Raw genomic sequence first — 24,217 nt, forward strand, 5'->3', positions numbered from 1 at the left:
TATGCACATAGTATTTATTATCAATTTGTTTGCTTATTTTTTAACTCACAGAATATTTATATGTAATTTTAATGCTCTCTTTAGTCATTTAACTTTATAAATTTAGAGTTATAAAGTCTCATGGGATTAAAAATATTATGTTAGAACACATTTTGCTGTAAGATATCATAAGTAATAAAGAATTATATTATATTATATATTATGTAATATAATATATTATATATTATATATTTTGGAACCATTATATTATGGTTCCAAAAATGATAGAGAATATTTTCATCATGTGGGGTTTTAGGTGTTTGTTTTTGTTTTTTATTCTCTTTTATAAAGCAATAGCAAGACTCTGATTTCACCATTCAATACAAAAGAAGAATTCTCTTGGAAGTCCAGCTGGCAAGTTCCCAGAAAATCTTGAGGTCTTTTGTCTATAGCAGACCACTTTAATTTAACATGGTGCCACAGAGATCCGACCTCCTGAGAAATAGTGAAAGTCTAAGTACGTACTTCTTATTAAATTATTTCTGTTTAATAATGAATGAGTGATTATTATAAAACAGGCCTACTTTTCATATAGAACCAAGACCAAAAAATACTTATCTGTTATTTCATTCTGAACATACATGTGTGTACTTTGGAAGCAAGTATACCCTAACATACACAAAGTCAAGAGTTGGAAAGGGTTGCTATTTAATGACCCTCTGGGAGTCTTTATTACCTGCTTCAAGTGTAATTTTAAGTGAATTTAACCCTGGCAAAATTTCTTCAGTGAACAGCACTTTCTATCACAACACATATCCACTACTCAAGGTTTTCTCCAATGTGGTTTTTGAGGTTTTGGTTTTTGGTTTAAAAGTATGCCTGTGTAGTGCTAGGGATCAAATCCATGGCCTCACACAGGCTATCCCAGTCCTATCCAATATTACGATTCTAAAGAGTGACCTTAGGTTTCAGCTCATACACTTGATCCCAAGATTATAAATATGATCCTTAACAGTATAATATCACTGCCACCAACGTGTCTGATTCCTAGACTCAGAGGACTTCTGCTCCCCGGAAGAATGTAGCCCAACGCTGCTAATGCAGAAAAAAAATGGACAAATTACAAAAGGCATATTTTAAATAAAACAGAGTGGCAGGTATGCAACAAAGGCTAGATGAACTGGGAATATAGACCAGGGGAGACCCTTCCACAGTAAGCAATCACCTACTTCTGATGGCCAGCAAGGAAGGGAAAGGGCATCTTGGCTGATTCTTGGTGAAGATTGAAAATGAAATCAGCAAGCATTTGGGCAGTCAGATGAACTGAAGGGAAATGAAATTGTTAAAATGAGGCTAGTCTCCCACCCCCGAGAGTCTCGCTTAATTGCAACACTGCGCATGGGAGGCTAGGTTTGCAAGGGCTTCAGGGCAGAAGCTATTTCCCATGGTCTCACCAGGCTTCGAAAGCAAGTGCTCTGTAGAAAGACCAAGCCTGCCTTGAACATTCAAAGCAATTGCAACTCAGCTGCAGAGGAAAAACTAGCACTATCACATTGGAACCCTCTGCCGCAGAACCTAGGATGCTAAACACACGTACGATCTGATTCCACAAATTCTATTCCTGGATATTTACCCAAGGGAAATTCATGTACATATTCAAGGACATGTACAAGAATCTTTATAACAGCTTTATCTGTAATGGCCAAAGTTAGGGGGACCTTTAATATTCAATGGTAGAATGGGTGAATTATATTTGTACAATAGAAGTCATAGCAAATAGAAAGAACACATTACCCTTATTTGCAACAACACAATGAAATCTCTCACAAAATATTCAGAGGAAAAGGAAGAAAAAAAAGGAGACTGTATTGCATGATTCTTTTTATATGACATTCAAAAATGAATCTATTATTATATGGGTCATAATATCATTTTGATTTGGGGAGTTAGCAATTGGGAAGAGCATAAGAAAACTTGCTGTATGGTAGAAATGTTCTACAACCATCAGGCAGTGCTGATCTGGGTATATATGCACATAAAAATTCATCAAGCCGTACACTTATCCTCAGCAAAAAATACAAAACACCTGGAACTAGAACTACAAAACACATTAGAACTAGAAAGAAGCCCGGAGATCACCTTAATGAACATGTATTTCACAGCTGATCAAAACAAGGCTCAAAAGAATTAAGATGCTCCTTATTATCATATAGATAATTTATGCTTTTATTTAACAAGTAGCTACCAGGTGCTTACTCTTTGTGAGGCTTTAGGATATAGGTAAAACCAAAAGGACATTACCTGTTTTCATGAAGTCTACAGTCTATCTGTAGAAATTGAAATGAAAAAATTTATTAGAAATAGAGATATAATTGCATATTATGATAAATGTGTGAGTGACTAGCACAAGATGTTTTTAGCAATTAGAATGTTCCTGAAACCCAGGTCATAGGCTTAGAGTTGTGTGCTCTTGATTCAACAACATTGCTTTTTTTTTTTTTTTCTTTCTTTTTTTTTGAAAACTGTGAATTTTTTAATATTTGTTTTAGTTGTAGTTGGACACAATACCCCTATATATTTATTTATTCATTCATTTATATGTGGTGCCGAGGATCAAACCCAGGGCCTCGCATGTGGTAGGCGAACACTCTACCTCTGAGCCACAATTCCAGCCCCTGAATTTTTTTTTTAATTGGGAAAAAAACTACAGACCTACTTGAATTTATTTCTCCAGATTTCAAAAGGCAGCTTTTAGTCGTAAAGCATAAACAAAATAATAAATTAATGGAAAGGATGTCTTTTTCCCCAAATTTGACCAAAATACTCAGCTTTAACACTGATTAAATTATTGGGCTCAACATGCATCATCTGTACACTAAATAAATCTCAGTTCTTCAGTTTTGTAAGTTGTGTGGACTGGCAATATTCTCTCTGCCACTTTCCTTTAGCAGAGCAGCCTCTAGTGACTGTCTATTTGTTATCTGTGTGTATCCGGTGGCTATGAATCAGCCAGCTTAGAAAACAGAACCAAGGTCAATTAATCTTAAGACAACCAAGACATCTGTAATAAAAATCAAAATGCACAGCACATCTGATTTCTTAACAAGTCACAGCCTATTACTTTGGGGGTTTGTTTTCAATTAAACCAGCTCCAGCTCAATATCTGCAGTTTCTCTGCAACAAGACACAAATCATTATCAACTTGGGTTTCTTTGATAGAAAGCACCATATTATGGTTTGGATTGGCAATGTCCCCCATGGCTCATGTATTGAAGGTTGGTCTTCATTGCAGCAGTGTCCAGAGATGGGGCTTTGGGGAAGGTTGAATCATGAAGGCACTAACCTCATCAATGGGTTAACCCATTGATGAATTCATGGTTGAATGGACTGTGGGAGGTGGGACTTGGTGGAAGGGTGTGGATCCTCTCCTCCTTTGAGTTGTTTCCCTAAGGTGTTTTGTCACAGTGATCAAAAGCTGACTGACATGCACCGTAACACCACAGTCTTAAGTGTAACACCCCTAAAAGCAGATCCTAAAAAAACGACATGAGTAAAGGTGGTTCATTCAGGAGCTCAGCCTAGGAAGTACCGAGGGGAAGGCGGGAAAATAGGAGAGAGAAGAAAAGGGTTGTGTGCATCTGGACTGCTTCAAGGGACCCCTGCTGGGAAATGGAATATGCCTCAGAGTTGGTTCATCTGAGAAGCTAAGGGGCTGGGGTGTGTAGGCCCCAGCTCTCAATCATCATTTTTTGAGGTCTCTCCTGGGGCTTTAGCTCCCTGATACTTCCAGCTGGCCCCTTATGTAGGCTGAGCCCACAGGCATAGGTGGAAAAGATCCACAGGCAAAAAGTGAAGAATTTTGCAGCAGGCAGCCATCTGTGCAGAGAGAAATGTCCAGACATATGGATAGCGGCAACAGCATCAGCGACACTGATCACTCAATTAGTAGAACATTCGTGCAAGGGTGTCCAAGACAAGCGGCAGGCTTGTGGCAAAAGCACTGGTTAATCAGTTAAGTAAAACTCAGTTAAGGGAGGCTTTGCTGCACACCAGCAACCTGCTTGAACTTTGAAAAGTCCTGTAGAAATGAACCCTTCTCTCTTCTCTTCTTACTTGGGACCACCTGTGGCCTAAGTCCAAAGATAAAAAGAATTATTTTTCTCAGAGGGAATATCCTATGCAACAAAAATCTTCCTGTGGGGCTGAGGCTGTAGCTCAGTGGCAGAGCGCTTGCCTAGCATATGTGAGGCACTGGGTTCAATCCTTAGCACCACAACAACTACCAAAAAAATTTTTTTAAATCTTCTTGGGCAACTTCAGGCAGAAGAATGAGAGAATAATGAGCTGTGTATGGTGCTAAGGAATTATTCCAATGGGAATGGACACAGTAAAAAAAACTATGTGTTTGTGAGATACATACATATATATACACGTACATACATATGTACATAAAATACCTCATTGCTTTTTAATTTAATGAAAGAAAAAATAATCAGAAACAAAAGAAATTGCTAAACTTTAAATTAGTTTTTCTTTATTATAAGATTATATCCCAAAACTTTCCTCTAAGGTTAAGAAAAGGAATTATGATCACAATAGCTAACTATGGAACCAACCAAGGTGCCCTTCAACAGACGAATGGATATAGAAAATGTGGCATATATACACAATGGAATATTACTCAGTCATAAAAAAGAATGAAGTTATGGCATTTGCTGGTAAATGGATGGAAATGAAGACTATCATACTAAGTGATAAGCCAGTCGCCAAAAAAAAAAGGTTAAATGACACGGTAAGAGGGAAGAATAGAAGTTCATTGGATTAGACAACGGGAATGAAGGGAGGGAGAGAGAATAAGAATAAGAAAGACCGTAGAATGAATGAGACATAATTTTTCTATGTTCATATATGAATACATGACCAGTGTAACTCCACATCATGTACCACCACCCTAATGGGAAGTTATACTCCATATTTGTATAATATGTCAAAATATACTGTACTGTCATGTATATATAAAAAGAACAAACAAAAAATGAAAATTTTAAAAATCTAAAAAAGAATAAAGGAATTATGAAATCTAGTAAGAGGTTGGTACTCCTGAAGTTCATTAACTAGATCATTCAACTTGAGTTCACACAAATGTTCTTTCCGTCAACAGGTGAAGTCATTAGCATAATGGCATTTCCTCCATCCTCCTCCTGATGTTTGTTAGTTATATTTGAGGTTGTCAAGATATAACAATGCACATTCATCCTTTGGGCCACAATTGCCAATTATGGAAAACCTGCTTTAACATTAATGTGAACACACGGCTTTTCTCAGTCTTTTTGTCACAACCTCTCCATTCCCAAAGGATTTGTTTTAAAGCATCTCTGAGTTGGCTCAAGTTCTTGGTCAAGTGCTTTTTGCTCACAAAGGGCTCTTGAGTACTTTTGAGATTTACTTTTATGCTTGCCCTAATTCTAAGTGGCTGGGAATAATCCTCCCTTCCCACCTTCCTTCCCTGGGAGCTCCTCAGAGACTTTTCTCCCTGTGTTCGGGTGTTGAAGGAGACTGGTGCTAGGTCCACACACTGTAGCCAGAAGATAAAGGGTAAAGCCACACACTTGGTTCGTTGTTCTTCACACCCATTCAGGAATTTGCATACTTACCAAGGTGGCTTCTGAGGGAAGAGGAGAGGACTTCCTGTGCTGTGGTGTGAGCTTCTGTTTTGTTCCCTGTCCTTCCTTAGCTACCAGTGGTGCCTGGGATGAGTGTTCCCTCAGGTCCGTGTGTTGAAGGCTGGTCCACAGGATGGTGTTATTGGGAGGTGGTGGAACCTTTAGGAGCTAGGGCCTTGTTGGGGGGTAGTTGGGTCCATTGAGAGTGTGTCCTTGAAGGGTCTTATGGGAGCACAGTCCCTCAGATTCTCTCTGCCTCCTTGCTCATAATGTAAGTAGTTTGCTCCACCACAAGCTCTAGATATGATGTTCCACCCTCCCCAGAGCCCAAAGCCACGAAGTCATCCAATCTTAGACTGAAACTTTCAGAGCTCGAGCTAAAAAAAAGACTTTTCTCTTTATAAGATAAATATCTCAAGTATTTCCTTATAGTAATGTGAAACTGACTGATATAGCTACCACTCTTTGAGGTTAATGATATTGAGCTTTTTCTATTGATGAATAGTTTTGCTGGCCCTTTTCTATTTTATTTGGAAAAGAATTCTCTAAAGTAGTTTTATTCTTTCATCTTAATGTAGATATTCCTAAAATGTATATGCAAGCTCCCTGATTCATATTCTCACAAAATTTGAGATTAATGATTCATACATTTGTGTGCCCAGTAGTGCTCAACTTAGGTTATATTTATCCTCCCTGAGATTCAGTGTGACGCTATCTGTAAAAGAAGAATATGGTCTTCTCTGGCTACACCTTATTGTGAGATTGTGGCAATAAGGTAAATGAGGTAATGTGTACTAATATATCTCAGAAAAAAAATCCCATACTCAAGAGAGAAGGCATTATTGCTGTTTCCATTTTCTCCTTATGTGAACTGAAAAATTTGCTCAAGTACCTACCTGCTCTTTACTTCTGTGTGGATAACATGGTGGCTAAACTTGTTACCTTTTGTCACGGAGATTTCATTCTACTATTTCTTAATAATATTGACATTACAGTGAATAAAATAAAAATGTCTCTTTTGTGATGTGTTTTCATAAAGATCTTAAAACAACCTTGAAAATACTCAGATTCTCATTTCTCAATGACATGAACACAATGATTAATTTTATATATTGAATCCGTTTATCTGGAACTTGAAATCCCACCCCAAGGGAAGATTAGTCAGTTCAAAACTTTCTAAAAAGACAAAGAATTCAAAAGGGAAAGGATGCCCAGGAGCCATTAAGTTGTTCTGTATCTATTTACAGTATTGTTTGTACTGGATAGATGATTACAGAAAAGCCAAGTAACATAAAAAGAGAAATCCTTAATTCTACCCTGGAGACAGGCAGAGCAAAAGATGAACAGCTGAACACACAGAGCTGGGAACTTCATGTATACTTTACCTTGCAGTAAATCAGGGAGATAAAGGACTTGAAATAAATGTTCCCATGAATTCCAAAAACTAAAAGCTGTGTGCTGGCTTATGATGACAACCAAGTGGAAACCCACTGGAATCCTACATTAAATGACTTCCCATACCCCCTGCCCCTGAAAACCAATAACTTTGTATTTGTACCGAGAGGGATATAAGAAAGAGTTTAAAAGATGCATTCATTTTCATGACTGAGTTTTCTTAGGATTTTGCCAATATGGCACCTACCAATGGAAAGCTGTGGTTGCTTAACCTGTGCTCTCAAGAAATTATCACCATTTCTGTTCCTTGCTATAGACTTTTGCATTATGGGAAGATTATGACAGATGTTCAAACTTCCAGATCCATTAATCTTACTTTCTGAGATCAGCAGGCAACTTCTTAACACACATATATTTACACTTACACTTTTCTTAAACATCCACAGTGAAGAACCCATTAAAGAAACATTTCTTCCAGCCATGATGATTATCTTGGGGTTTGAAGACAGACACCTTTTAAAGTCTGGGGGTACCATATGCAGGTAACATCTACATAGAAAGATAGCCAAACAGGGTGTAGAAAACTTTGCTTAAAATAACGACATACTTCAAAGCTGGGTATATTTTATTTATAAATAACATTTTGATACAGAGGTTAATAATATGTTTGTTCCCAAAGATCCCCAGTTTATTAGTACAGATACATCAGAGAAGAAAGATAACATGTTTTTATGCTTCTGTATTGTGACAGAAAATAAACAAGGCTGGTTATATTCAGACATCTTAGTAGACATAGTGCCAGATAACTTGCAAACTACAAGCATTGGGTTTGTTTCTTATTTGTGGGCATCCCTGAATAATTTTCCTGAATACTTTCATTTCCACTATCTACACTATGCAATTATATCACATCATTCATGTGCCTTTACATTAACTTAAATTTATTCTTCAACTGTCATGAGTTCTGCCAAAAAAATATTTAGGGATAAGCAATATTTAAATTTAACCTCCTTTACTTCCCCTCCATTCTCTCCCTGAATTAATTTATTCCATCTGTGCCATAAGGGAAACAGCCTAACACAATTGATAAAGAGATTGTTTTCCTTTATCTACTCTTATCCATCATATCCATCTGGAAAGTGTAACATACTGAAATTATAGACATATACTTAACATTAGTCACATTTTATATGCCGATTCTTTGCTTTTTAAAAAAGAATTATCAAACGTAGACACTGATACTCTGAAGCCTGAAAGTTTTAACAAAGGTCAAATACTTTTTCTGCCCCCAATAGCACCATCTCTGTAACTTTTGTATAGCACAGGAAATGATATTCTCAAAGACTCCATAAAGATGGGCAGGAAGTCATCCTGTCCAAAGAGAGTTGGCTCAAACACACACACACACACACACACACACACACACACACACTTCCCGGAAATGCCTTCATAATACTGTTTGTGTATGCTTCTTCCTGTATTTGCACGCTTCATAGAATCAAAAAAATGCCTTTCCTATTTTAAGCATTATTCATTTCTGATCTGTATGATTTTCATAATCTCAAAAAGCAATTCTAATTTGTGCATGGGAAACGGAAAGTTTCTATGGTTAGGTATTAATGAGAATGCATAGCCTGATATGACACAGTTTTTATAAGGCCCCAAGGTTCCTTCCAGGGATGCTGCAGTCCATAATCAGACCAAAGGCTAAGTAGGTCCAAGGCGAGCAGCAGTTTAGGGATTCGGAGCTGCAGTTCTTCTCCACTGGACTGTGGAGGAATCAAGCAGTCAGTGGCTCATGCATGTAGACTCACCTGTCTTATTTTATTTAATCTTGAGATGAGAAAGGAAACCCATAATATTCCCAGTGGATTTCTGCCCAGAAGGCAAATGTCAGCTATGAAACAATTTAGAGAACTGGGATTAAAGGAATGAGTTCTTAAAAGGCCTACATTCCTTTTTTAAAAAAAAATAATAATATAAATACATGCTTTACTGAGCTTCTGAACTCTAAGAATTTGCTTTTGCTTAATTTGATCTTGGACCTGAACTCATTTCATAAAAAATATATGAAAGGGGCTAAGACTCTATTTCTTCACTCCAGCAACATCTTTTTAAAATATTTATAAAGAACACAGAACTCTACTCAGTATTTCATTTAAAATAACAAAAGGCTGATGGTTGAAATCACAGAAAGAATGCATAAAAGGCAGAAGTAAATAAACAAGACTTAGAACTCTTTAAAAAAAAAGAATTTAAAAACTAAATTGTGCTGCAAAACTACTTTTGCAATTACAGTGTCAGGTATGGCCCCACTCTGTCTCAGAGGCACTGTATAAATATGAACAGAATCATCTGATGCACTTTTTGAAAACACTGCTTCTCAGCCAAGGGCTAGCGCAAATTCATCCTACGGCTAGGTGTCCAGAACACATGTTGGTTTGCTTATTGGCGACATTTTGGCGACGCATCCTATACTAACAGGAAGGCTAGAGACCGAGCATATGACAAAAGCCAAACCCACCACCCTGTTACTTCTTTTCGTGCTTCTTGGTTAACTCCTGCACACCCAGCTGGCTGCGGCCCCGGGCGTCGCTGTTCTTGTCTTCCCGGGGCTGACTCTCCTGGGAGACCTGCTGCACAGCCTGTAGGATGGCATTCTGCACAATCTGTTTGCTGGCATTCTGCAGTTTCACCTCCTCAGGCTCATTTCCAGGCTTCTCACCTAACCAAAAATATAAAAGGGAGGTGGGAAGAAGAGAAATCAATTTGGAGAACTGTGACAGAGACGAATAGAGGAAAAAAGTGCTGGAGTAGCCCAGTCACAGTGAGGAGCCCTCGTAGCACATGCTGCTATTGCCTCCCCTTCCTCATTTCCAACAGAATTTCCATACCGTTCCCCCATGATGCACCTGAGTTCATCTTCTCACCATCCCAGAATCCTCATTTGCGAATGGTGGTCGCCAGACAGTCCCTGGCCACAAAAGACCCCTGGGAAAGTTTGGGGAAAGGGACAGGCTCATGCTCCACTGGCCTTTTGCACTTCCCCCTTAATTCCTGTGTGGTTTGCAAACCCAGGGCTGGCAGGGGCTGCGCTATCTTGCAGTAAGTGTGGAGATGAATGTCAATATTCTGAGGATGGTTTGGAGAAAAACAAAAAAGCCCAATTTCAAAGGCATCATTGAGCATCTACACAAGCCCTGGACCATGTTTGCAAGGAAAACAATCCCCCTTTTTTAATGCATATTATATAGATTCTATGTTATCTGCAGCCAAACACATGCCTGATGGGTATAACCTCATGGTGCTGAAGAAGAACAGACAATCCCCTACACCACATCAAACTCAGCTCTGCTCACATAATGTGTCAGAAGGACTGAACCCATTCATCAGAGCTGTCCTCTGAGATCTAGAACAGGGCAGGAAAACTCCTTCCATATAGGACCAGTGATCTATCAGGCTTGTGGGCCATATGCTCTGAAATAAATGCTTAACTCTGCTGCTGTAGCATAAAATCAGCTATAGATTGTAGGTAAATAAATGTGTGTGACTGTGTTCCAACAAAATATTATTCATTAAAAAAAAAAAAACAGGTTGCAGGCAGATTTGGCCTATCAGCTATAGTGTATCAATTCTGATCTAGAAATGGTGGGAAATGTCTAAAGAAAAAGTGAAATAGTGTACTCAACACTAACCAACACTTTCTATTTTTCCTTAATTAAAAACAAAACTTTGCTGGGTGCGGTGGCACACTCCTGTAATTCCAGTGACCCAGGAGGCTGAGGCAGGAGGATTGCAAATTAGAGGGCAGCCTCAGCAGTTTAGCAAGGCCCTAAGCAACCTAGGGAGGCCCTGTCTTGAAATTTTAAAAAATAATAATAATAAAAAAGGCTGGAGATGTAGTTCAGCGGAAGTTTATTTAGTGAAAATTCTAGAAAAGGGCTTTTTTAAAAAACAGGCGAATAAAACCTGTTGCCCTCTTCCGATCTTACTGCTCACAACTCTGACCCAATAATTGTCATTACAAGGCCGCTGAGAGTCCTAAGGAAATCCTTAGAATAGAAACCATTTTCAGGGGGGTTGGAAGAAAAAGTTAGAAGGAACCTGGCATTCCCATGACCAAATGGCCACCAGATCAATTCTCAGTTGTCCACTTCCAGGCCCCCTTCACATTACAAAATCATTCCTTGTTTAGGGCAACTGTTATTTTAGATTTTGTTTTATTATGCAGCACGCTTAACAATAACGCATACAGGGGCGAATGATGGTGAGTCTAACATTTGAGTGCAGTGCAATCCTGAAATTTTCCTATTCCACCTCTTTACATTTATGGTGATGAAAAGAATGTGTACTGCTCCTTATTCAAAGTCACCTTTTCAGATATTTCCTCTCTTCAGATACATTGCTACCTTAAAATATATCTAAAGTTGGGGGAGGGGTGTGGTTTTTCACCAGGATCGATTTGCAACAATGGAAATTATACATCCATGAAAAGAACACTGTAAGGGAATATTGAGTCCTTCTGGAACATCAGACAGCTCTCATCCCTTTAGACAGACAGCTGTCATTCATTTTGCATTCCGGTCCATCCCCAGGGGGTTTATCTTACCCTCTAGTGCACAATGCAAGATTAACCTATTCAAAACCAAGAGCAGTATGGAAAAGGATAAAATGAGCCACCCACACCACACCAAGCCAGGAGGAAATCCAGACAGGCTGGAACTCCAGAGGGGCAAAGAAGAAGGCTTTGAATGCTCTCTGTAGAAAAAGAGTGGACAGTAGTGAATGGCAATATTATGGGACCCTAGGGGACAGCTATTAAGAATACAGGTTTGAAACGCTTCAGAGTTGTGCTTAAGTCCTTTCTGCCACATCTGTCACACAGTCTTGAGCAAAACACTGCTAAGCAGGTTTGCACATCTGTAAAATGGGCAAGCAGGACCTCTGTAGTATGGTTGCTAGAGAAGGAAGTGACATCACAACTATTCAGAACTCTGTGTGGGTCCTGACACATCAAAATCACTTAGTAAGTGACCACATGGTGTACTAGTTAGGGTATAGACTGAGCTGTTGTAACAGAGGCACTCAAAAATAGCTCAGCTCACACAGGGAGAGAAGTTTATTGTTCTCTCACGTGACAGTGCAGAAGTAATCTGTGTGTAAGTGGCTTGCTCCACAGGTGATCTCAGGACTTCTTCCTCCTCTCATCTTACTGCCATGTTATTCCCCCCAATAGGACCCTCATTTACGTGAGTGAAGCTGGTCAAGCAATATCCTAGTGGAGTTGGAAGGGAGCAAAAAAAAAAAAAAAAGGAAAAGGACAAACAATTTCCTGTTGGGGGGGAATGCACTGGGAATTAAACCCAGAGGGGCTGGTTACTGAGCCACATCCCCAGCCCGTTTTATTTTTTATTTAAGAAAGCATCTTGTTACATTGTGTAGGGCCTTGCTAACTTGCTGAAGCTGGACTTGACATTGCAATCCTCCTGCAACAGCTTCCTGAGTCTCTGGGGTTACAAGAGAGTGCCACCACACCCGGCAGGAAATTTCCTTTTAAAGATTTGTCAAAGAAGTTGCAATCAGTCAACTCCCATTCTATAGAGTGAAACTTAGTCATCTGGCCACACCTACATACAAGGGAGGCTAGGAAATATTGCTGTTGCTGGGTAGCTGTGTGCACTAACTGAAACTTATGGTGTTCTAATGCCAGAATGAAGAATGACAGATTTTTTTAAATTACTTCCATGCAAGGGCCAGGTTTACATTGAAAAAGAAGGACATATACTTACAACAACTTAAATCTGATATTAAGGGAGCTCTTTCTACTACCACTATCTAGCATAAGTGTGTAGACAAACAAACAAGAAGTTCTGAAGACTCATGCTTGCTCCAAGAAAGAGTATCGAAGTCAAACTGCAAGTGTCTTCATTCTAGAACGTTCCTATTCTCTAGCTATTTTTCTGTCATGGAACAGAGGAAGGAAAAGTCCAGGGACAAGAATAAGCTGAGTCTTTAATAAGAGAAAAAGAGGAAACTCTATTCCAAGTTCAACTGGGATCTGATATTTGACCTAAATTATCATGTTCTCATCCAACAATTATGAGTAATAAATGTATATAAAAGTCAACGGCAGTCTATACCAGGCTATACCCAGGGCACCACAGAGTGACAGGAGGTTGACTTAAGCAATCCTCCCTCTGTGTTTAACCCTCTTGTCCTCATTTCCATTTTGTTCTAGGCCATCAATATTCATCCATCTTCAGTGGAGGATGTGGGACAGAGGGTGGCAAGTGGCTGGCGGCACAAGAAGAGAGGAATAAAGACAAGGAGAGACACCACCATGCACTTAAGAGACAATAAAAACAAAATAAAGAATTATACAAACCACAGGTATGTACTTATTTGTGTAGACTCTTGTGCATTCGAGGAATCACACTCTCTTCTATACCTTAAGCTATAGCACAAGAAAGAGGGAAAGGGCTACAAGGATACGAATGTCATAGCTGATTTTTTTAAATGGTACCGGGCATTGAACCCACAGGCACTTAACCACCGAGCCACATCCCCAGTCCTTTTTACTTTTTATTTTAATACAGGGCCTCGCTAAGTTGCTTGGGGCTTTGCTAAGTTGCTGAGGCTGGCTTTGAATTTGCGATCCTCCTGCCTCAGCCTCCCAAGCAGCTGTGATTACAGGTGTGCACCACTGCTCCTGACTGCGTACCTGACTTCTTAACTGAGGCTCACAATACAATTCAGAAGTCAGCAGAATCCAGTAGAGCTCCAGTCATTGCATTGTCTAGATTTCCCTCTCCCCTGAGAGGGCCTCGACTCTCCATCTGCTACTGCCCCCAAACAACCCCTCCTGTTCTTCTGGAGTCACCCTGACTTCATGGAATTTACTTACCCTTTTCTCTACTTGTTTATGACTCGCTGTGTTTAATGATTTTACATGCTTCCCTCTCCCAGAGGACATCCCAGCTAAGGTTCTACTTTCAACTGATGCTCACATATCTTCTGCTAGAATTCTTAAGAGAGTCTGCTGGCCTCTTACCATCATCCCTGCAAACTGCCCTAAATCATGCCAGCCATGCCTCAAGTCAGCTGCCACTGAGTGCCTTTAGCTCATGCTGGCTCAATCAGCTGTGGCTAGAGAGGTCAGGTCCTGGGGTGAAAGTAGAGATCCTTAGGAAGACGGACCCACCCATGAGCCCCCTGCCCCCAAGAAGCACTGTAGGCAGAGCAAGGGTTCACAAGATAGGTTTGGGGCAGTATAATACCAACATGTGATCCAAGCCTTTGACTGAAAGGACATGGTATTCATGAAAATCCTGGTGGGGACCCAACCCTTCACAAAAGCACAGGGTGAGGAAGCGCAACCGGACAGGAGGCAAAACCAGCCACGGAGTTCCTTGGAGTGTGGCCATTTACAGGCATTCCACTTACTTCAGGGTAATGAATCACCTACACATCGTAGGTGGCCTATTGCCTAGTTTTAAAGGATGCAAATGTCCTCCAGCCTAATTAGCATTTACATCATTTTCATATTTCACAATTATGACAAATCAATGTAATTAGCTTTGAACCCTAACTACCCAATATAAATACACTGAAGTCAAGGATGTGGCATAACTAAATTTGTCTTCAGTGCCATTCCACATAAAATTATTACCCACCATCCCTACCCCCAGGCACCCATATGGTTCTGCTTCCCAGTGACCAGCCAGCCCACCGTCAGGGGACCAGCCTTCCACAAATCACCTGGAGCTCTACATCACCCCCACCCCCACCTTACCACTCCCCTCAGAGCTTTCTGTTTCTTTCTTACCTACCCCTGTGAAAGGTGTCTGAGAACTCAGTTACAACATGGCTAACAATCGGGTCTTCATTCCTTATGTGTAACTATTAAAATTGTGCCTCCAACATTATAGGAAGATCCTCTTGATCCAAATTTGCACCAACACCCCCCACCCCGGAAGAACTCAAGTGCTATTCACCTCTCTTACATTAACCTATCATATTCCACTGAGGTGGATTTGGGAAATGGTCAGTGTTTCCTGGCCCAATCAGCTGTGGCTACAGAGATCAGGTCCTGGGGTAAATCTACATAGTGATTTTGCCTAGATGACACAGATAGGGTGGCAGAGCATGCAACATTATCAGCACCTCTCTCTCTCTCATCGCCCCCCACTGAGTCACTGAATATTCCAATCCCAGAGTCCCCCATGAGGGCAGAAGGATACCCACCATCACTACTGCACACACTCTTCAAAACGCTCAGCTGCTGATGGTAACCATGGGGCATATTTTTTATCTTTTCCTCCGACCGCTCTCGGGTGTAAAGACAGTGTTATCATTCATCAGTGACTAGCATATGGAACACTGAGAACAAGGACTAATTCTAGTACCCTTAATAATGGAATGATGGTCTTTTTCTCTGCTCTGTAACTACAGGAATTTTCCATGAAGGACCAGATGCTAGATCTCACCCATCTGTGCCAACTGCTAATGAAGCCATCCTGGCTGCACTGCTTTGAAACTGAAAACACTGAAGTTCCAGCACCTGGGTTTCCAGCTCGCTGTCAACCCCACCAGGCCATGCCCTTCCCCCAGGCACCACAGCCAAATCCACAGCAGCCTTTTAGGGTCTCCAAAAAATAGATTTGAGATATAGAAGGCAATACGGTGTCAGCAGGTATAGGACACTTTTACATCTAATTCAAGTGATGCCCCAGTATTACAACCACAATCCCTACTAAATCGGGCAGAGCATCTGGACTCACCCTTGCCTCTGCCTACAGTGGCCAGGCACATTATTTCAAACTACAGCAAGCTATTCTTATAAATTATAAGGAATTCTTTATTTAAATTTCCCATAGAACGATGTATCAGGAAGATATTCATGGAGCATCTGTATGCCCAGTACTATGGAGTGTAACATAGGCCACTAGGCCAAAGTGTTTTATTTATTCATGCATTAATTCATACAAGAACTAGAGGGCTCTTGCTGTGTGACCAACATGAAGCTAGGTACTAGAAATGAAAATGTTGAGCAGAACAGTCACAACCCAGGCCCTGTTTAAATTTATAATCTAGTGGAAGAGTCAGATGCTAAATAGTCAGGCAAGATTATAACTTTGAGCCGTGACATGCACTATGACAGGAGCACTAGATCCTATCCACAAAGAGAACTGATCTAGTCTGACGGTCACAGAAAGAGGTCCTGAGGTCTTGTGGATTAAAGAGGCATTAACCAATCAAAAAAAAAAAAAAGGTAATGTGAGAGCTGGAGGACAAGAACATGCCTGGCAGGAAGGTCAAGCCCAAGTGGAAAGTCCCCAACATGTGTAAGAGCCTCGCCCTGCCAGGAAACCAGGTGGTATGAGTGGCTGTGTGCCCACCAGGGGAGAGGGATCCCAGGTCCAAATGAAGAATGGAGGCCAGTCCGGGTCAAGGGTGGGAGCCGGGAACTCATTTGTTTCTGAGAATAAAGCAGCCAGGTACCGTCCAATCTCGCCACATAGTACAGCTGAAGAAGTCTGAGGAGAGTGACATTATCATGGTGGGAATATGCAGGATTTGCAGCAGACCTTAAAAGAGAGAAGATTTGGAAAGATCAAAAGAAAAAGAAAAGGAATTCTTTTTCTGTCCTTGGAGGGCAGGGCAGGCATGTCACTAAGAGTTCAAGAAAGTTTTTTGCCTTACAGAGCTACTGAATCATCTTAGAATGTAATGAAATTTAGACAATATTACTGGGTTGCAATGTCTTAAGAAAACCAATAAAACCTAAAAAGGAAGACAATTTTAATCTGGAATCAGATTTGAATATTTTGGCCAAGAACAGCAAAGGTAATTTTGAAAAAGACCAATAAATAGAAGGACCTAATTCAACAGCTACAAACGATAGCTGTAAAGCTATACTAATTAATCTGTTTAAATCATGGTATGACCTCCTCATTCAGTTTGGGTAGGTCACATGTCTCTAGAAATTTGTCAATGTCTTTGATATTTTCTATTTTATTGGAGTATAAATTTTCAAAATGGTTTCTAATTATCTTCCATATTTCGGCCATGTCCTTTGTGATATTTCCTTCTTCATCTTGTACTTTAGTAATTTGAGTGTTCTCTCTCTTTTTTTTTTTTTTTTTTGTTAGCATCAGGAATTTATCTATTTTATTTATTTTTTTTAAAGAAACAACTTTTTGTTTTGTCAATTTTTTCAATTGTTTCTTTTGTTTCAATTTCACTGATTTCAGCTCTGGTTTTAATGATTTCCTGTCTTCTACTGCTTTTAGTTTTGATTTCTTCTTCTTTTTCTAGGGGTTTGAGATGTAGTGTTAGGTCATTTATTTGCTCACCTTTTATTCTTTTAATGAATGCATTCAGTGCAATAAACTTTCTTTTTAGTGCTGCCTTCATAGTGTCCCAGAGATTTTGATATGTTGTATCAGCGTTCTCATTTACCTCTAAGAATTTTTTTATTTCATCATTGATTTCTTCTACTATCCATTCATCATCCAATAGTGTATTATTTAATCTCCATTTTTTAGAGTATTTTCTATTTTTTACTTCATTGTTGATTTCTAATATCATTCCATTGTGATCTGATAGAATGCAGATCTCTGGATTTGGGGGGGGTTGTTTTGTTTTGGGGAGGGTTGTATTTGCTAAGACTTGCTTTGTGGCATAAGATATAGTCTATTTTAGAGAAGGATTAATGTGCTGCAGAGATGAAAGTACATTGGCTCATTGATGGATGAAATATTCTATTTATGTCTGTTAAGTCTAAATTATTGATTGTATTAATTAGTTCTATAGTTTATTTATTTAGTTTTGTTTGGAAGATCTGTCCATTAGTGAGAGAGATGTGTTAAAGTCACCCCGTATTATTATGTTGTGGCCTATTTCATTCTTGAAATTGAGAAAGGTTTGTTTGATGTATGTAGATGCTCCATGGTTTGGGGCATAAATGTTTATAATTTTTATGTCCTGCTGATGTATACTTCCCTCATTTGGAAAAATAAAAATAGCCAAAGCAATCCTTAGCAAGAAAAGTGAAGCAGGAAACATCACAACACCAGATCTTAAACTATACTACAGAACTATAGTAACAAAAATGGCATGGTATTGGCACCAAAATAGACTTGTAGACCAATGGTAAAGAATAGAGGACACAGGAGACAAATCCACATAAATCTCATACTAGACAAAGGTGCCAAAAACATTCACTGGAGAAAAGATAGCCTATTCAACAAATGGTGCTGACAAAACTGGAAATTCATATGTTGCAAAATGAAATTAAGCCTCTGTCTCTCACTCTGCATAAAAACCAACTCAAGGTAGATCAAAAATTTAGGCACTAGAACAGAGACCCTGCACCTAAGAGAAGAAAAAGTAGGCCCAAATCTTCACCATGTCAGCCTAGGATCTGACTTCCTTAACAAGACCCCTAAAGCACAAGAAGTAAAATCAAAGGATCAATAAATAGGATGGATCAAATTAAAAAGCTTCTTCCCAGCAAAGGAAACAATAATGTGAGGAGAGACCCTACAGATTGGGAGAAAATCTTTACCACATGCATCTCCGATAAAGCATTAATCTCCAGGATATATAAAGAACTCAAAAAACTTAACATCAAAAAAAAAAAAAAAACAAATAACCCAATCAATAAATGAGCTAAGGAACTGAACAGACATTTCACAGAAGAAGAAATACAATTGATCAACAAATATATGAAAAAGTATTCAACATCTCTGACAATTAGAGAAATGCAAATCAACACTACTCTAAGATTTCATCTCACTCCTGTCAGAATGGCAATCATCTAGAATACAGGCAACAACAAATGCTGGCAAGGATGTGGGGGAAAACGTACACTCAAACATTGCTGGTGGGACTGCCAAGTGATACAACCACTATAGAAAGCAGTATGGAGATTCCTCAGAAAACTGGGAATGGAACCACCATTTGACCCAGTTATACCACTCCTTGGTATATACCCAAAGGACTTAAAATCAGCATACTACAGTAATGAAGCCACATCAATGTTTAATAATAATGTTCAATAGCAACTCAATGCACAGTAGATAAACTATGAAACCAACCTAGGTGTCTTTCAATAGATGAATGGATAAAGAAAATGTGGTATATATATTCAATGGAATATTACTCAGCTTTAAAGAAGAATGAAATTATGGCATGTGCCAGTAAATGGATGGAGTTAGAGAATATCATGCCAAGCGAAATAGGCCAATCCCAAAAAAAACAAGACTGAATGTTTTCTCTAATATGCAGATACTAATTCACAATAAGGGGGCGGGGCACTAAAGAAGAAAAGAGTTACCTTAAATTAGGTAGAGGGAGGTGAAAGGAGGGGAGAGGAGCGGGTGTGGGGATAGGAAGGAGAGTCCAGTGAAACAGATTATTTCTTTGTGTATATATGGGACTGCATGACCAATGTGATTCTACAACACGTATACTCAGAAAAATAAGAAATTATATCCCATCTATGAATGATATATCAAAGTGCATAAATGCATTCTGCTGTCATGTAACTAATTAAAACAAAACAATTTTAAATAAATAAATGAATGAATAAAGCTATAGTAATGAAGAAAGTGTGATTTCATAAAGGAATAGAAGATTTGACCAATAAAATAGAGTCCAAAAGCAGTCTCATAGAAATGGGGACATCTGATTTATGAAAACCTAACACTATCATGCAGTAAAAGGAACATATTTTTGACCAATAGCACTGGGCCATATAGAATTTTGACTACTTCATATTGCACACCAAAGAAATTAATTCCAGGTAGATTTTATATCCACCTTAGAAAAGCAAAACAATTTGGAGCACAAGATGTTTTAGGGCAGTGAAACTACACCTTATGATACCATACTGGTAGACACATGGCACTCACTGCACATTTGTCCAGACACAGGATACTCAACACCAAGAATGAACCCTGTAATGAACACGGGACAATCACAGATTATAACAAGTGTCTCACTCTGTCTGGGGTGATTATGCACGGTGTAGGGACAGAGAGCATATGGGAAATTCCTGTATTTATCTCTCAGTTTTGCAGTGAGCCTAAAACTGCTCGAAAAATAATGAATTCCAATTATTCCTTAAAAAAAAAAAAAAACTAAGAGAATCAAGTTTTTGGAAGAAAATACAGATATCTTTGAGACCTGAGCATAAGCAACGATTTCTTAGACAAGTCGGAAAAATGCACATGAAGGGGAAATAGTTGTTCCATTGGGCTAATATTCTAAGTGGCTTGGGCTGGAAACAGACTCAAACCCAAAGGCTTTTCATGTGAGGAAGCTGACGCAGGGAAAAGGCTTGGGTACAATTCCACCTTGGAAATGTTGCAGTGGTTCATTTTCAGAGCATCTGGAATAACAAGTAACTCCACCAGAACTGGGTGATGAGTTCAGGGAGACCCAAAGGGTGTTCTGACCACCATGCAGATTTCTGTCGAATAAAACAGAAATCAAGGTTTTTCTCCTTTCACCTCAAAGACACTCAAGGAGTCCCTAAGCCCCTAATTTCTTGCAGTCAGTAGCAGCTATATAACTTCTGTGCAGGGAAGGTTTGGAAATGACAATCGGAGGAAAAGGAAATCAAGAATCTGTCGCGCCTCTGGGTTTGGGCGTGTGTGACACTGTACAAGACCGATAACGTGTTGTCCCTTCTCTGAATCAAAGAACAGCTGGCGAAGGGGGAGGTGGCCCGGCCAGCCTGTGTGACAGTCCCGGCCCCTGTTTACCTTCTTTAAGCATTTCACCTTCCGGAGTGACGCCTGCCCAGGGCTCACCGTCCCCTCCCGGAGCCCGCAAAGCATAGGCCCAGTGCTCTCGCCCCAGGGACCCGCGGGCGGGGAAGCGCAGCCCAGGCTGCCACCACGGGACACACGAGGGGAGCAGGTGTTTAAGGGACAGAAAAAGAATGCATCCTCTGCACGAAAGCAAACACTAATAGGAAGCAGGGTGAACACTGGAAACCCGGGTATTGCGTACTTTCTTCGCCGTCGCAGGGCCCAGGTCCTGGTCCCCAGGCCTGCAGCTCAGTAAATGTCTGAGTAACCCCAGAGACTGTACCTCTCCTCTGGCAGATCCAATCCTTCAGTGCAAAGGCGGAGAGAGCAACGAGAGCAGGGATACCTAGATTGCTCTGAATCTTTACATGGGGCACCAGGAGAACGGGGTCTGACNAGAGAGAGAGACAGAGAGAGACAGAGAGAGACAGAGAGGTTTCATTTTATCCAACACACTTAAAATAACTGCTCCAACGATAGTACTTTCTAACCCCCAAAACTCCATTTATTCAGTCCATTTATAGAATCATCGTCCCAAGAGTTCTGAAGCAGCTGGAAATGTAGTCCAGAGGTTTCCTGTCCTCCCTCAGATAAAAATTGCTTGCCCACATTACCAGATCTCTTAAATATTTAATAAAAGATTCTGAGTTCTCGGACAAAATTAGTCAAATGCTCTTGTCTTCCACCATGGGAAAGAAGGAAGAAAGAAACCAGTGTTAGTACTGTGATTTCTTTTAATGCAACCCTTAGGGCATTGGGGGTGTGGCTAGCTGGTAGAGCATCTGCCTAGCCTCCACAAGGCCCTGTCTGATCCCCAGCTCTAAAAGAGGAAAAATAAACCTTCAAAAAAAGAAAAAAAAAGTACTCTTGTCAGGCTTGATGGCCCACACCTGTAATCCTAACATCTCGGGAGGCTGAGGCAGGAGGATCACAAGTTCATAGCCAGCTTCTGCAACTTAGCGAACCCCTGTCTCAAAATTTTAAAAAGGGATCCAGGGATGTGGCTCAGTGGTTAAGTGACCCTGGGTTCAATCCCCAGGACCTAATAATAATAATAATAGTACTCTCATGTTCTTCCTAGAATGAACCACACAATCCCCACAACCATGGGGATTGTTTAGAAATTCTTATGAAAGAATTAAATTCCCAGATATGGCAAGTCCCCAGAAAGTGCAGTTCTAGAACTTAACTACATAATCTCTCAAAAATCATTCTTAGTCCCGAGAGAAAGTGAGTATACAGCAAGAATCTCAGGAAGCAGAGGAAAACCGTAAAGAAGCCAACTTCAGCAGTTTGAAGATGATTCCTATGTAAGTCCAAATATTTCACATAGCCCCTCATGACACAACAAAAAGAGGGTATGAATTTGGTAATGCTATTAGATGAGTTTAAATAGTATTAATCATTATGGCCTCTATATGAATTTAAAAACTGCAGGAGTCACGTAAGACTGTGTGTTCTATCTGCAGGTGCAAATGTGGCATTCCTGTCCCTGCAAACAGCTCCAGGGACACAGGATATTCCTGTTCCCCTAGTAGGCCAGAGGTCTTAGAAACAGCAGTGAAAGGCAAACCCAGTAGCATCAATCCAAGGCAGACATGTGTTCTAAAGAAATTCCTAAGAATGAATTTGCAAAACTATAACAGGGCTTAGGGGACTTTCATGATGTGATTCAGGAAGGGCACAGCCTTCTACCTGCTATCCTCTATTTCTGGCACCTCTATCTAGTCACTCATGCAACATTCATCAAATGTGCAACTCTGCCAGTTTGCTAGAAACAGGCTGGTTTTTGCCTTCAAGAACAATGAGATGTCTAAGATTTCTCAGTTTTTAAGTACCACGAACTATTTCAAGACCTAAAAAGATATAAAGAATCAATTCTCTCCGTTTTTATTTTTTTCCCTTGCCTAATTGTTCTGGATAAAACTTTTAGTACTGTATTGAATAAGAGCAGTGAGAGTGGACAGCCTTGTTCCTGGTTCTGAAGGAAATGCTTTCAGATTCTCCCCTTGTATTATGACACTGGCTGGGAGTTTGTCATGTACAGACTTTATTGTGCTGAGATACATTTCTTCTATACCTCATTCGTTCTTTTTACATGAAAGGATGCTCTTTCTGCATCTATTGAGATGATCGTATGCTTTTCTACTTCATTTGGTTGACGTGACTTATTACACTTATTGACTTCCATAGGTGGAATGATCCTTTCATCCTTGGGATGAAACCTGCTTGATCACAGGGAATGATCCTTTTGATGTGCAGTTGGATTCAATTTGCTAGTATTTTGTTGAGGATTGCATCTATGCTCATAAGTTTGGTATATTCTTTTTATTTATTGGTTTGGTTTTGGTAACAGGGTAATTCTAGTCTTATAGCATGAATTTGGAAGGGTTTCCTCCCTTTTTTAAAAGTCATTCCCAGTAGATTTAACATATATTTATGTATAACAATTTTTTATCTTTTATTGATTTTTGACTGTTTGGAATAGTTTGAGAAGAACTAGCATTAGTTCTTTAAATTTGGGGTGTATTTCAGCAGTGAGGTCATCTGGTGGGAAAATAGAAGTGCAAAACATTGCTCCACTTGGGGTTCACTCTGATAAGCCTGGAGTCCTTTCCCTAATACATGGCTGCTGGTGCCTCCCACCTTCAGGAGAAGGAAGGAAAGCAGAGATGGTAACAAAGCACGGAAACTACTTCCTCCTCTGCACACCGTGGAAAACACATGGACACTTCCCCCATTCACTTCCTGTTCATCTTGTTTTTTCCCACATCCATCATTGTCTTGTTATTACACCTTCTGATTGTACTTCCACTTGCTCCTCTATCTCTAACAGCAGCCAGTCATGTTTTTAAACATAAATCCGTTATGTCCCTCACCTGTTCAAAACTTTTCCATGACCAGTGCCAGTGCAATCTCAGCCACTGACCGTGGCCTTCAGACCTTGCATGGCCTTCAGATCAGCTCCCATCTCCTGTCCAGCCTTACACTCTCACCCTTTTTCTCCCTCATTTGATGCAGACCTTCCTGTAGCCTTGGATTCAATTCATCATGGATAAGACCTAGTTTTGAATGTACAAATAGCCCATGGCCACCTACTATGAGACCATGGGCAAGCCACATTCCTTATGTATAACATAGGCACAATAATGGCATGCCATGACCAGGGTGTATTGTCCATCCCCACGAGGGACAATACCTCCCTGTCTTGCTTGTCACTGCCCCAGTACCTAATGTTCCAAGTTAGACACTCAGTAAGTATTTCTCAATACATGACAGTTGTAGTGGTTTTCAGCTTTCCAGTCTGTTCTACCTTTCTTCCTCTCTCTCTCTCTCTCTCTCTCTCTCTCTCTCTCTCTC

The 24,217-nt window shown here is 40.0% G+C and overlaps 1 protein-coding gene across 1 annotated transcript in view; it reads right to left on the reverse strand.

Annotated features, from left to right (window-relative positions):
• Positions 1-7,644: 7,644 nt before the first annotated feature.
• Akain1 (A-kinase anchor inhibitor 1) overlaps positions 7,645-24,217 on the reverse strand; it is a 53,214-nt gene continuing 36,641 nt past the window's right edge. The window contains exon 2 of the mRNA XM_048806504.1: positions 7,645-9,762. Within this exon, the coding sequence (XP_048662461.1) occupies positions 9,569-9,762 (194 nt within the window). The 3' untranslated portion in view covers positions 7,645-9,568. The remainder of the gene's footprint in view (positions 9,763-24,217) is intronic.

This window comes from Marmota marmota, unplaced genomic scaffold (assembly GCF_001458135.2).
Source record: "Marmota marmota marmota unplaced genomic scaffold, marMar, whole genome shotgun sequence".
In the NCBI taxonomy this organism is placed as follows: Eukaryota; Metazoa; Chordata; class Mammalia; order Rodentia; family Sciuridae; genus Marmota; species Marmota marmota.